The 13,932-nt window shown below is 34.3% G+C and overlaps 1 protein-coding gene across 1 annotated transcript; it reads right to left on the bottom strand.

The window, feature by feature from the left end:
* Positions 1–735: 735 nt before the first annotated feature.
* On the bottom strand, positions 736–13,507 carry tbc1d24 (TBC1 domain family, member 24). The gene is made up of 7 exons (XM_051097660.1): positions 13,407–13,507; positions 8,199–9,249; positions 6,547–6,705; positions 6,234–6,297; positions 5,746–5,841; positions 3,586–3,826; positions 736–3,493 (listed from the first exon to the last, which is right to left on the bottom strand). Exons 2-7 carry the CDS (start codon positions 9,176–9,178, stop codon positions 3,339–3,341), a joined length of 1,695 nt encoding a protein of 564 aa, XP_050953617.1. The 5' UTR covers positions 9,179–9,249; positions 13,407–13,507; the 3' UTR covers positions 736–3,338.
* Between the last annotated feature and the right edge of the window lie 425 nt (positions 13,508–13,932).

The following is a 13,932-nucleotide window of genomic DNA, read 5'->3' as shown; positions in this document are numbered from 1 at the left end:
ACACACTCAGGACGGCCTGCTGACGGCATTTGAATGAGATACATAACATACAAACACACCACTTGATATGTTACACATCACAATGTATATGCACATTAAACACAACTGGTTTTGATCACTGAATCTCCAATATGTCAGAAATGAGCTGAAGATAAACTACCGATACACAGAAATTGAAATCAAACAATATATTACTGATATTAAGTCATAACATTCGGCAACTTAAAATACGTTCAATAAGTGCAAAGAAAAGATATATCATAAAATGTAATACTTCCCATTTAAAATAGTGCTGATTATGTTTTCACATACATGTAATTCAAGCAAAGACCATTGAATGATTAACAAAAGCTGGATCTCTATTACACTTTACATTGTAATTCAACCTGCATACATTAAATGTCCATGTTTAGCTAGATAAGAATATGTTTTGCATTTATGCATGGCTTTTTAGGACTTGGACGGAAATTCATTCAAATGAAATGAAGATATAGTGCATGTAACATGTAGAAAATTAAGATTATGTCTTTATGTACTTGCCCTCGTACTGTTTAATGGTGTTTTTTGTTCTTTTAGCAATCTGACAGCCCTGACCACCTGACTTTCACTGTGTTAAAAAAGCATGTTCCACTATAGAAAGAAAGTCATATAAGTTTGGAACAATGAGAGGACAGTGAGTAAACAATGCCAGAATGCTGATTTCTGATATAAAAGAACACTGGAATGCCACTGGAACTCACAAAATGCCCCAGAACTACTTGTGTTTCGACTGGAGGTTTATAAAGAGCTTGTGTTTTCTGGTTCTCTTGAGAACTTGGAAATCGTACTTTTCCCAATTGGCACAAAGCTGCATAGAAGAACTATGGAAGCCCATTTTTTGCCACTGAATAAAAGATAAAAAAAAAAAAAGAATTTACTTTCTATCTTAGAATTCTGACTTATTTTTTTTTAAATTGTGATCTAAACTCGTAATTGCAAGTTACAGTCAGAAATGTAAGATACAAACTCAGAACTGCAAGATATAAACATGCAATTGTGAGAAATAAAGTCAAAACTGTGAGATTTTAACTTGCAATTTTAAAGAAATAAACTCCCAATTCTAAGATATAAACTCGCATTTGTGACTTTTTTTCCCAGAATCGCGATTCTGATTGTATAACATGTTATTGCGAGTTTATATCTCACATTCTGAATTCATAACATGTAATTGTAAGTTTATATCCCACAATTCTGAATTTATAACGCAATTGCGAGAAAAAAGTTAGAAGTCCAAGATATATACAGGCATTTCAAAGAAATAAACTTGCAATTTCAAGAAACAGCCAAAATTGTAACATAAATTTGCAATTCTGAGAAATACCTTGCAATTCTGAGAAAACTCGTAATTGCGACTTTTTTCATTCCCAGAATCGCAATTCTGATTTTATAACATGTAACTGTGAGTTTATGTCTCACAATTCTGAACTTATAACGCAATTGTGAGGAAAAAAAGTGCAAGATATAAACATGCAATTGTGAGAAAAAAAACTTGCAATTTCGAGAAATAGTCAAATTCACAATTCTGAGAAATAACTCACAATTCTAAGATATAAACTTGTAATTGTGACTATTTTTTATTTCCCACAACTGCAATTCTGATTTTATAATGCAACTGTGAGAAAAAGTCAGAAGTCCAAGATTTAAACATGTAATTCTGAGAAATAAAGTCAAAATTGTGATATAAACTCACGATTCTGAGAAATAACTTGCAACTCTAAAAATGAATTCTCACAATTCTAAATTTGTAACGCACCTGTGATCAAAAAAGTCAGAAGTGCAAGATATAAACATGCAATTCTGAGAAATAAACTCGCAATTTCAAGAAATAAAGTCAAAACTGTGATATAAACTCGCAATTCTGAGATATAAACTCGCTATTGTGACTTTTAATTCCCAGAATAGCAATCTGATTTCATAACATGTAATTGTTATCTCACAATTCTGAACTTATAACGTAATTGTGAGCAAAAAATCAGAAGTGCAAGATATAAACATGCAATTGTGAGAAATAAACTTGTAATTTCAAGAAATAGTCAACACTGTGATATAAACTCACAATTCTGAGATATAAACTCACAATTGTGACAATTCTGATTTTATAACAAGTAAATGCGAGTTTATATCTCACAATTCTGAATTTATAACGCAACTGTGAGAAAAAGTCAGAAGTACAACATATAAACATGCAATTCTGAGAAATAAACTTGAAACTTCAAGAAAAACGTCAAAACTGTGATATAAACTCGCAATTCTGAGAAATAACTTGCAATTCTGAGATATTAACTCACTATACTGAGATATAAACTCACAATTGTGACTTTTTTTTCATTCTCAGAATCTCAATTCTGATTTTATAACACATAATTGCGAGTTTATATCTCACAATTCTGAATTTATAATAATTAATAACTGAGATATAAATGTGCAATTTCAAGAAATATAGTCAAAATTCTGGGATATAAACTCGCAATTGTGACTTCTTTTAATGTAATTGTGAAAAAAAGTCAGAAGTGCAAGATATAAACATGCAATTTCAAGAAATTGAGTCAAAAACATGAGATTTAAACTCACAATTCTAAGAAATAAAATCATAAGGGCGGCTTTTTTTTTTTGCATTTCCCAGAATCACAATTATGAATTTATAACACACAGAGAAAAAAAACTTCTATAAAGAACAGAGGAATTCAGTACGGAGAAATTTTGATCGCTCTTGGCTGGGCAAGTCGTTAGAAATGCCAGGGGTAACATTTCACCCCACAATGAAAGAAATAAATTACATTTTGCATAAAAAAAAAAAAACATTCTGACGACCCTCACCAAATTCTCATGACTGTAATGAGAAAACTATGATATGTCGGTGTGTTTAGCACCCGAAAATACAACGACAAACATGTAACACCTTACTTAAATCACATCAACTAAGACTTTGATTTTTGTTTTTGATTTAACATGAAAGTCTCCACTATTCTGGTCCTCTTTGTTATTCTCAGATATTAATCAATACTGGAGTAAATGCAAAATCCTTCAGGACTAAACTTCATTTTGTGCATCAGATTCAATTCTCAAATCTCTGACTAGATCAACACAGGCTTTCTGCTGATATAAAAAGAATCAAAATAAACCATCAGATACGTTTTGAATGGATAAATATACACAATAAACATTAAACATCTTCACTGGAGCTCAGGGCGGATCTTCTGGAGGAGCATCACATCTCTGTTACCACCTACATGAAAGGACGTCTATCACAACACAATGGATCTTACAGCCACAGCATCCGCAGGCGTGGAGAGCTGCTCTTATGAAGCCATGGCGTCTTTGAAACCCCAAACCTCCAGCAGAGCGATCTGGAAGCTCTCAGCGCACAGCGGAGGGTTGTCGAAGGTCAGGCAGCGCTCGGTTCGGCCGTGGTTCAGCTCCGAGTCGATGTACAGAGCGTTACCTTCACCTCCTCCTACACAAACAACACCATGTATCCGGTTATAGAGAATCAAGGAGTCAATTTCAAGTGAAGAGAAAAAAATGATTTGTGAGAATCTCACTCACCGATAATGATGGAGTCGACGTTTCCCGCCATGAACATTGAGGTGTTCCTTGAGTTGAGGTTGAAGTGTCGCGCGGACAGGAAAGGGGACAGGTGAGACGGGTCTGTGGCTGGTTTCTCTAGAGACTGTGACACTTCGTTGTCATTCGCACCGGTCTGTTCGTCGTCTGTGGATTGAGTCGCGTTCGCCAGCTCCGGGTGTTTGATAATGACCCACTCGTAACGCTCCATCTCCGGCTTCATCTGAAACACACGCAAAACACCAAACACACACGGATATAACACATCCTACATCTGAAAACACACAACGACAACATCCGTTTCAGTGGTTAGTCTTGTGGTCAGAGTTCAGGAAGTGAAATCTGAATACATGCTGTGGTGGTTAAACTGTGGTTAAAAGTCTGGACTGCTAAAATCTACAAACATTGTGTCTTCAGACTGAGATATACTATATGTGACCCTGGACCACAAAACCAGTCTTAAGTAGCACGGGTATATTTGTAGCAATAGGCAAAATACACTGTATGAGTCAACATGATCAATATTTCTTTTATGCCAAAAATCATTAGAATATTAAGTAAAGATCATGTTCCATGAAGATATTTCGTACATTTCCTACCACAAATATATCAAAACTTAATTTTTGATTAGTAATGTGCTTTGCTAAGAACTTTATTTGGCCAACTTTAAAGGTGATTTCTCAATATTTTTAGATTCCAGATTTTCAAATAGTTGTATCTCAGCCAAATATTGTCTTATCCTAACAAACCATACATCAATGGAAAGCTTATTTATTTCAGATGATGTATAAATCTCAATTTAAAAAAAACTGACCCTTGTGACTGGCTGTGTGGTCACATATTATAAGCGAGTCGGGTGAGAAGATGTCATTAATGAACAGCAGAAACACATTCAAAAGCTTTTAACTTTTACTGTTTACCTTTTTAATACCTTATGATCTGTATAAATAATAAATAGCTACTTCAAAATGTAAATGTAATCTCTTTATATATCTCAGCTGTTTCTCTTAGGCATAAATGAGATAAAATTGATTTTTTTTACTGAACATCAGCTTCTTAGATGTTTTTCCTGAGAAAGAGACCTTAGTAATTTCACTTTCAGGCATCTCAACAATGTCCCACTTGTGCTATGATTTACAAAGACTCGATTTAATCAGATTCTTGTTTTAGTTAATTTTTAAATCTTTTTTAAATCTTACTTTAATTATTATTATATATTGTATATAATAAAAAAATAATTTATTTGTTAACTATTCATAAAGATTTATTGATATAATATGTATGCACTTATTTATATAAATGTAATATTTATTGTAACTATGTTCATATTCATATATATATGATTTTTAATGTTTTTTTTAAGAACAGTTTAGTACATTTTTGCTTTAAAACCACAGAAATAAATTACATTAAAAAAAAAATATTTAAAAAGAAAGCACTTATTTTAAATAGTAAAAATATTTCAAAATGTTACCGTTTATGCTGTATTTGGATCAAACAAATGCAGGCCTGGTGATCAAACGAGAATTCCTTAATAAAATAAAAAAATCTTACTGTTCAAAAACTTTTGAGTGGTAGTGCATTTATAAATAAATATTTATGTTGTCATTTTGATTTATTTTCTATTCACACGTACCTTTTAATCACTTACTCTGTATGTATAATTATATTTAAATTTGTTTAATCACTTAAATTAAAAATACTTACAATTCATTTAAATAAACTTGCTTTTCCTTAAAAAAAAATCAAGTCACACATTAATTTTATAGCTCTATAACTTCACAGTAAGATAACCATGTCATTCACATTCCTACAAAGGAATCTTAGCAGAAACATCTTTTAACAAAATTCATTTTTAAAAGAAATGTAACTAACATTCAATTATACCTTCTTGAGTTACCAAAGAGCATATTCCATAATATTCCTCTGAGAGCATAACAAGATGAAACGATGATGGATGAGAGCAACTTGGCACACTAATGCACTGCATTCTAGTGTAATACTCCAGAAAATAGTGCCGCCTAGTGGATCATAAAGGTAATAATTTCATAAAGACCACTCCAAATTTATTTTCTATACCTTAATTTGATTATTTATATCCTATACAATTATTTACAAATGAACACCATGAAAAAAACATACTCTGAAGACAAAACACTCTCCAGTGCCGAAGAAGCTGAGCTTGTTCCCGCCCCTCTTCCGCTCCTCCCAATCAGTGGACAGGAAGGCTCCACACACCTGGAATATGATTGGATGAGAGGCACATCAATAACAGACTTAACTTGCATCCAAGTTTATTTACTATTCATCCTACATGGTATGCAAGAATAACCACAGTGTTTATTTCACTGTAAAAATTACAAACACTGTAATAACCACTGTAATGGCATATTTTTGATTTTCTGGTCACAAACAGTGGAAACAAAATTAATTCATCACTCACTTTTGAATTATTTCGGGAAAACCAGATTTTTGCTTCTTAAATGTAAATAATTTAAATAACCATCTAACAGACTTCCTTCTCAGAGTTTGTTCTAAATGAATAAAAGTAAGTGAAAATGTGAAAATATTTGTTTTGGCACATACAAACAAACAAAATGACAGAAATAAATATTTCAGGCTTTTGGTACCTCTCCATCTGTAGTTCTGATGAGCATTAGCGTCGGCTCATATCCCTCACAATGTGCATAAAACCTGAATAAAACATCACAAACCATATTTATAAAACATTCACACAGTTTAAGACGTTTACTCAGATTTAAAGACTTCTGCAAATAGCTGTTACTCAGAGGCAGCAACTATTACTCATGATGACTTCTTGAAGAAGTGCCTAAAGATGATCTTCTTTAAAATGAATGCCATAGGCTTTGAAATTCAGTCACGTAATAAAATGGCAAGTGTTTTGCAGCTGTTGTATGAGTGTTCAGGTGTGTGTTTTTGTACCTGTTGAGGCTGCAGCCGTGTGTGGATGTGGTGAAGAGCAGCTGCGGCTGACATAAAGCGAAACGCTCCGGGATCCACGACCAGATATCTCTGATCTCTTTCGCGCTGACGATCTCCGAGCTGAAATTATCAGCGTTCACGGCTAACTGGACATTTTGTCTAGAGAGATAAAGGGGAAGATGCAAACAATATGCATATTTCATTGTGCGTCGGTAACAGAAACAGAACACAACAGAAATAAATGGGTCAGAAAACCAAAAATGCGTAAGGAGGAGGATGAGAGATGAAGATACCCACCTTTTGATAGAGCTAAAGGACAGCACAGAAAGTGGAGAGCAGGAGGAATGGAAAACAAATGAATAAACTGAGATGCAATGAGAACAGAATGAAAATCAGGAATGAAACATAAACGCAGATCAGAGGAAAGCTGCAAAACAGAGCCACAAAAGACATAAATAGACAAATACTAAAGAACAAAAATAATGAGTTTTTTGTAACTAGTTACTAATTAGTTTTTATATTTTTTATTTTAGAATATAATTTATTTCTGTGATCAAAGCTGAATTTTCAGCATCATTACTCCAGTCTTCAGTGTCACATGATCCTTCAGAAATCATTCTAATATGTTGATTTGCTGATTTTATTATCAATGTTGTAACAATCCGTGTAACAAAAAAGTTAATAAATACTAAAAATAATCAAATATAAATTAAATAAATAAGTGTTATATTTAGCATTTTAATAGCACTTTTGTGTAATTTTGTGTAGTTTTTTAAATACTATAAATCAGTTAAATACTAAAAACGTTGCTGGAGTGATATATATTTACACATAAAATTAAAGTGATTTATTAAAGTTTGATTAAAATAAATAAATGGATTAAAATAAATAAAATAAAAATTGAATTACATAATAAACAAAGAAATAAATAATAATTAAAATAATGAAAACAAAAAACATCTGAATAAAAACAAAAACAAATTAAATTTGATGTAAATAAATAATAAATAAATTAAAAATAAAATAATAACTAAATAAAAACATTCGAATAAAACATACAAACAAATTAAATTTGATTTAAATACATAAACAAACAAATAATAAATAAAATAATTAAAACTAAATAAAAACATTTGAATTAAAACTACTTTATATTTAATAAATAAATAAATTATGTAAAATAAGAAAATAAAATAGTAATAACTAAATAAAAACATTTGAATAAAAACAAATTAAATTTGATTTAAATACATAAACAAATAAATAAATAAAATAATGAAAACTAAAAAACATTTGAATTAAAAATAAAATAAATTAAATTTGATTTAAATAAATAAGTAAATGATACATAAAATAATGATAACTATACAGAAACATTTGAATAAAACAAAATAAATTACATTTGATTTAAATACATAAAACAAATAAATAATAAATACAATAATGAAAACAAAAAAAATAATTTACATTTGTTTTAAATACATAATAAACAAATAATAACAAGAAATTAAAATAAAAAACATTTAAATAAAAATAAATTAAATTTGATTTAAATACATAAAATAATGAAAACTAAAAAAAGATTTGAATAGAAACATAATTTTTTAAAAATATATCAATAACAAAAAATGTAACGTAATAGTCATCTATACCTCTTCTGTTTGACGGTGATGCCTTTCTGCTGGAGTGATTTCTCATTGGCCAGCTGGAGCAGCGTGATCTCTTTCCGGCTGAACAGGCGAATGGAAAAGGCCTTTTCTAGCAGCTTCTCCGGCGTCACGCTTTTCCCGATGTTCTGCACGAACGCCTGGATATCTTTCCTGATCATTGCCGAATCCTGCTTAGTTAAGGCAGAGCCTGCGCCGGCGGAACGCTGCTTGCGGTAAAACTTCAGTATCGCCAGCGCCACACGGTAAAGGACCTTGTACCCCTCCACCAAGTAGACGTCCATCACGCGGGCGGCGAAGCTGAAGGGCAGGTCGCCCAGAACCCATCGCTGCCAATCGGCGTACACCTCCAGCACGTCTGTCGCCGTGGCGACCATCAGCTTATGCGCGGCCGGGCAGTATTTATGCACGAGGTCGCCGAAGGTCATGCAGGCCGACTGATATGCAAGGAAAGTCTGATCTAATAAACGGCGCCCAGGTTCGTTGCAGGCTAACATGCGACTGACGCTCTCAAAGCACTGCGCTTCATCCGCGCTCCAGTGCATCAGCAGCGCCGTCACCACCGGTAAAGACGGGCAGTACGATATATCTGGGAACTGCCCTGCTATGCAGGAAATGACAGCATGCACCGATCCCACGGATTCGGCCTTTAGACAGTACCGTGGCACCGCTGTCCCATCCACAAACTCCGGCAACGGAGAGCTAGATGGGTTGTGCTTAGAGTTAGAATTTCCAACGATGTCCCGGTAAACGGCGGCGTCTGGCGTGACGGTACGACACGGGAGAGCTTTGAGCAGCTGCTGGTAAACGGCCGAGCGCTGGTTGTGGTTTTTCGCCCACTGGCCCGAGCGGGCGTGCTGCTTCAGCTCCTTTAAGTCTTTATATTCGGTCTTACCAGGAGGCGCGTCGCGACTCACATCGCCCATCTGAGACCAGTCCACGAACACGCCACAATCTGCAGCCATGACCTCTGACCTCACGCGTCAAACGGCACAAAGAAAAGACAGAGAGAAACTAGCCGGTCATATTTCTTCAGCTGTTGAGAGAAGAAAGAGACAGACAAGATTAAAGACAAACCAGTAAATAATAGGGATGCACAATATAACAATGACCAAACAACATAACATAAAAACAATTATCATGTCTCAGTATCTGCCGAAAACCTTTAATTGGTGCATCCCTAATAAACAAGCACACACAAAAAAGCATACAAATCCTAAAAAACATAAAAGGGTGTTTTTTCAAATAAAAATATATTAATTTATATTTTTATTTTTAAAAAAGTCCATATTTCAAGACGCAAAAGTAAACAACATTTATTTTAGGCCTTATATATATGAAAAAATAAAAAATACAAATGAAAACATTTTTGTAAAACCTGAAAAAATCTATTATAAACAAAATAGATTAAGAAAGAAAGAAAAAACAACTCCCTTGGACATAAAAATAGATAAAGTTACCCTGAAAGGAATCGCATTCAATTCTCTTTTAAGCCTTGTGCGAGTCCGTCTGTGTATTTGTGCCTTTCAGAATCTCCCAATTACACTTATTAGATTTCAACTGGCAAAAAACAGGAATGTCTGCTTTCCTAGCCGTTTTCTCCTCTATTTGTAAGCGTGTGCACTGGACTCTTGTACTTTAGGGTGTCTGTGAGGTCGGAGCTCATCGAACACCATTAAACTATCAGGACAAAGCAACAAAACTCTGCTGATGTAGGGCAATAGAATCAGTGCTCTAGAGGTCAAGGATCAGGGGTCAAGAGGAAATAATCCATTTACACCACGACAGGTGGACGTGCATCTGGCAGGATGTGTCTGCTATAATAGAATATAATTTTGCTGTCAGTTGTTTTAGCGAAATGATTTCATAGTGAAACACTGACTTTAGAAGAACATTTTAGGTAAAAATCTATAAAAGCATATCTACTGTTACCATGATATATTAGTGTTTGGACACACTGCATAACCTTATCTCCTGAGTAAATGGAAAAGTTTAGAGAAAAGGTAACAAATAAACTAAACTATATACAAATAAATAAATTATTATTTGATTTAAATAAATAAAAATGCACTTAAAATATAAATTTAAAAAATAAATACTTTGATTAACATAAAGTAGTATTTAAATTAGTGCTGTCAAACAATTAATTGTGATGAATCGCATCCAAAATAAGTTTTTGTTTACATAATATGCATGTATACTGTCTATATTTATGTATATATATAAATACACACACACACAGTATAGACCATTTCACTAGATGTAAACTTACTTGTCCCGATACACTTCCTGTTTCTTTTTTTTTTTACTTTACACAAACATCACAAAAAAATACAACCATCATAACATTTGACGGATGAAAATGTTACATTAGCACCTTTAAGATGTATTTGTATATGTGAAATAAAAAAAAAAAAACAAAAAAAAAAAAAGGAAGCGCTTCTGGACCAGTGTTGTTTACATCTACCGAAATGGTCTATACACTTTGAAAATATTTCCATGTATTTCAATGTATATATTTATATTCATATAACTGATATTATATATTTAAAAAATATATATTAAATTTTATATTTAAAATTTTTAATCTAACATTTTCCTTAAATATACAGGTGCTGGTCATATAATTAGAATATCTTCAAAAAGTTGATTTACTTCACTAATTCCATTCAAGAAGTGAAACTTGTATAATGTATACATTCATTCCACACAGACTGATATATTTCAAGTGTTTATTTCTTTTAATTTTGATGATTATAACTGACAACTAATGAAAACCCCAAATTCAGTATCTCAGAAAATTAGAATATTGTGAAAAGGTTCAGTATTGAAGACACCTGGTGCCACACTCTAAACAGCTAATTAACTCAAAACACCTGCAAAGGCCTTCAAATGGTCTCTCAGTCTAGTTCTGTAGGCTACACAATCATGGGGAAGACTGCTGATTTGACAGTTGTCCAAAAGACGACTATTGACACCTTGCACAAGGAGGGCAAGACACAAAAGGTCATTGCAAAAGAGGCTGGCTGTTCACAGAGCTCTGTGTCCAAGCACATTAATCGAGAGGTGAAGGGAAGGAAAAGATGCGGTAGAAAAAAAGTGTACAAGCAATAGGGATAACCGCACCCTGGAGAGAATTGTGAAACAAAACCCATTTAAAAATGTGGGGGAGGTTCACAAAGAGTGGACTGCAGCTGGAGTCAGTGCTTCAAGAACCACTACGCACAGACGTCTGCAAGACATGGGTTTCAGCTGTCGCATTCCTTGTGTCAAGCCACTCTTGAACGACAGACAGCGTCAGAAGCGTCTCGCCTGGGCTAAAGACAAAAAGGACTGGACTGCTGCTGAGTGGTCCAAAGTTATGTTCTCTGACGAAAGTAAATTTAGCATTTCCTTTGGAAATCAGGTTTCCAGAGTCTGGAGGAAGAGAGGAGAGGCACAGAATCCACATTGCTTGAGGTCCAGTGTAAAGTTTCCACAGTCAGTGATGGTTTGGGGTGCCATGTCATCTGCTGGTGTTGGTCCACTGTGTTTTCTGAGGTCCAAGGTCAACGCAGCTGTATAGCAGGACGTTTTAAAGCACTTCATGCTTCCTGCTGCTGACCAACTTTCATTTTCCAACAGGACTTGGCACCTGCACACAGTGCCAAAGCTACCAGTACCTGGTTTAAGGATCATGGTATTGTTCTCGCCTGACCTTAACCCCATAGAAAATCTATGGGGTATTGTGAAGAGGAAGATGCGATATGCCAGACTCAACAATGCAGAAGAGCTGAAGGCCACTATCAGAGCAACCTGGGCTCTCATAACACCTGAGCAGTACCACAGACCGATCGACTCCATGCCACGCCACATTGCTGCAGTAATTCAAGCAAAAGGAGCCCCAACTAAGTATTGAGTGCTGTACATGCTCATACTTTTCATGTTCATACTTTTCAGTTGGCCAAGTTTTCTAAAAATCCTTTCTTTGTATTGGTCTTAAATAATATTCTAATTTTCTGAGATACTGAATTTGGGGTTTTCATTAGTTGTCAGTTACAATCATCAAAATTAAAAGAAATAAACACTTGAAATATATCAGTCTGTGTGGAATGAATGTATACATTATACAAGTTTCACTTCTTGAATGGAATTAGTGAAATAAATCAACTTTTTGAAGATATTCTAATTATATGACCAGCACCTGTATACATAAATGTGTCTATTTATGTACACATAATAAACATACACAGTACACACACATATATTATGTAAACAAAAACTTACTTTGGATGCGATTAATCGCTTGACAGCACTAATTTAAATACATAATAAATAAAACATTTGAATAAAAACAAATATAATTTATTTGGAAATATGTAATATATCTAACAGTACAGTTCTATAGTGAGTCAAAAAAAACTATTATAAATATATAATATTTTACACAACTTTTCACAGTATTAATTGTCTTTATACATGGAGAAAAAATTACGTGGACAATCATGTTTAAGTCCAAACACTGTAAAATCATAATAAATAAATATTTGATCTCTTTTAAACACTGTAAAAATCTTCCAGAATCATTCTGTCAAAAACTTCATAGTTTTACTATAGTAACTAAAGCGAATTAATGTCACGGTAACGATTGTGCAGCACGTCAGCAGTCTGTCAGCCAATCAGCGAGCGGGAGAAACGCCTCACGCGCGCGACGTCAAGCCCACCTGGCACGCGCTCTGTCCTTGTTCTAATGCTTCTAATGTGCACAGAGCGCTATCAATATCTCCAAATGTCAACTTTCAGTCACAGACGTAAACAGTATGACACGTACACACTTCCTTGTCCAAATCTGCCTGATGTGTAACGTTACCTGACTGACAGATGACGTTATAGACACTCGCACACTAGTGTGCAAACACAACCGATGCATGCAGCACACTGACAGCTCTGTAGCGTATTAGGTTTTATTAAAAGGGTCTTTAATACACGTAGACGTGCAAACGAAACGGCAACGCTTCAGATTAAGCTAACGTGAATAGCTCTTGCAGCTAATGTGCAGGCAGTGCAAAGGCACTCAGTGAACTAACGTTACATGCCGATGTCAAGCTATTTAAAAGTCCGCAATGCGGCACTTTAAGTATATGAATCGCTAAAAGGTAAGTGGATTTTAGAAAATGTAATAAATGGAATAATAATCTGAATAAAGCGTCTTACCTGATTTGCTTTCGACTGTCAGGCAGCGGGCATATTTGTGATTGTGCGCGCATGCGCAGTGAGCTCTGCCGTCACAGACAGTACACGCTGGGCAAAAAGACCTGTGGAGATATAGAGTTATATGTTAAATAGAGAAAGATATACAATAATGTTTGAATTCTGTTTATCTGGATATACACTTCCAGTCAAATTTTTAGACACAACGACTTTATTGCTATAAGTATTTGTCTATTTATAATAACCTATCATTCTCAGAATGACATGAATCCTCTGTTTTTCTTTTTCCATTATTAGACAAAGGAAAAGGTCGTCCTTTCCTGTATCACCTGACCTGTTTACGGTTTTATGGTCACCTCACTGGCCAGAGGGGCCAGTTGCACTGGTAATGAGACAACGCCCGGCCTTGTGCACAGCATCCGCCCGACACATGACAGTCGTTAAGATAACTCAATAAAGTGGACATTGCTGCACGGAGAAAGTTCTTGCCTTCCTAGAGTTTATAAACTCACGCAACCTTTAAAACATT

Source organism: Labeo rohita, chromosome 24, assembly GCF_022985175.1.
Source record: "Labeo rohita strain BAU-BD-2019 chromosome 24, IGBB_LRoh.1.0, whole genome shotgun sequence".
NCBI lineage: Eukaryota > Metazoa > Chordata > Actinopteri > Cypriniformes > Cyprinidae > Labeo > Labeo rohita.
The sequence above is the reverse complement of the archived record's forward strand: the minus strand, read 5'-3'. Positions and strand labels throughout refer to the sequence as shown.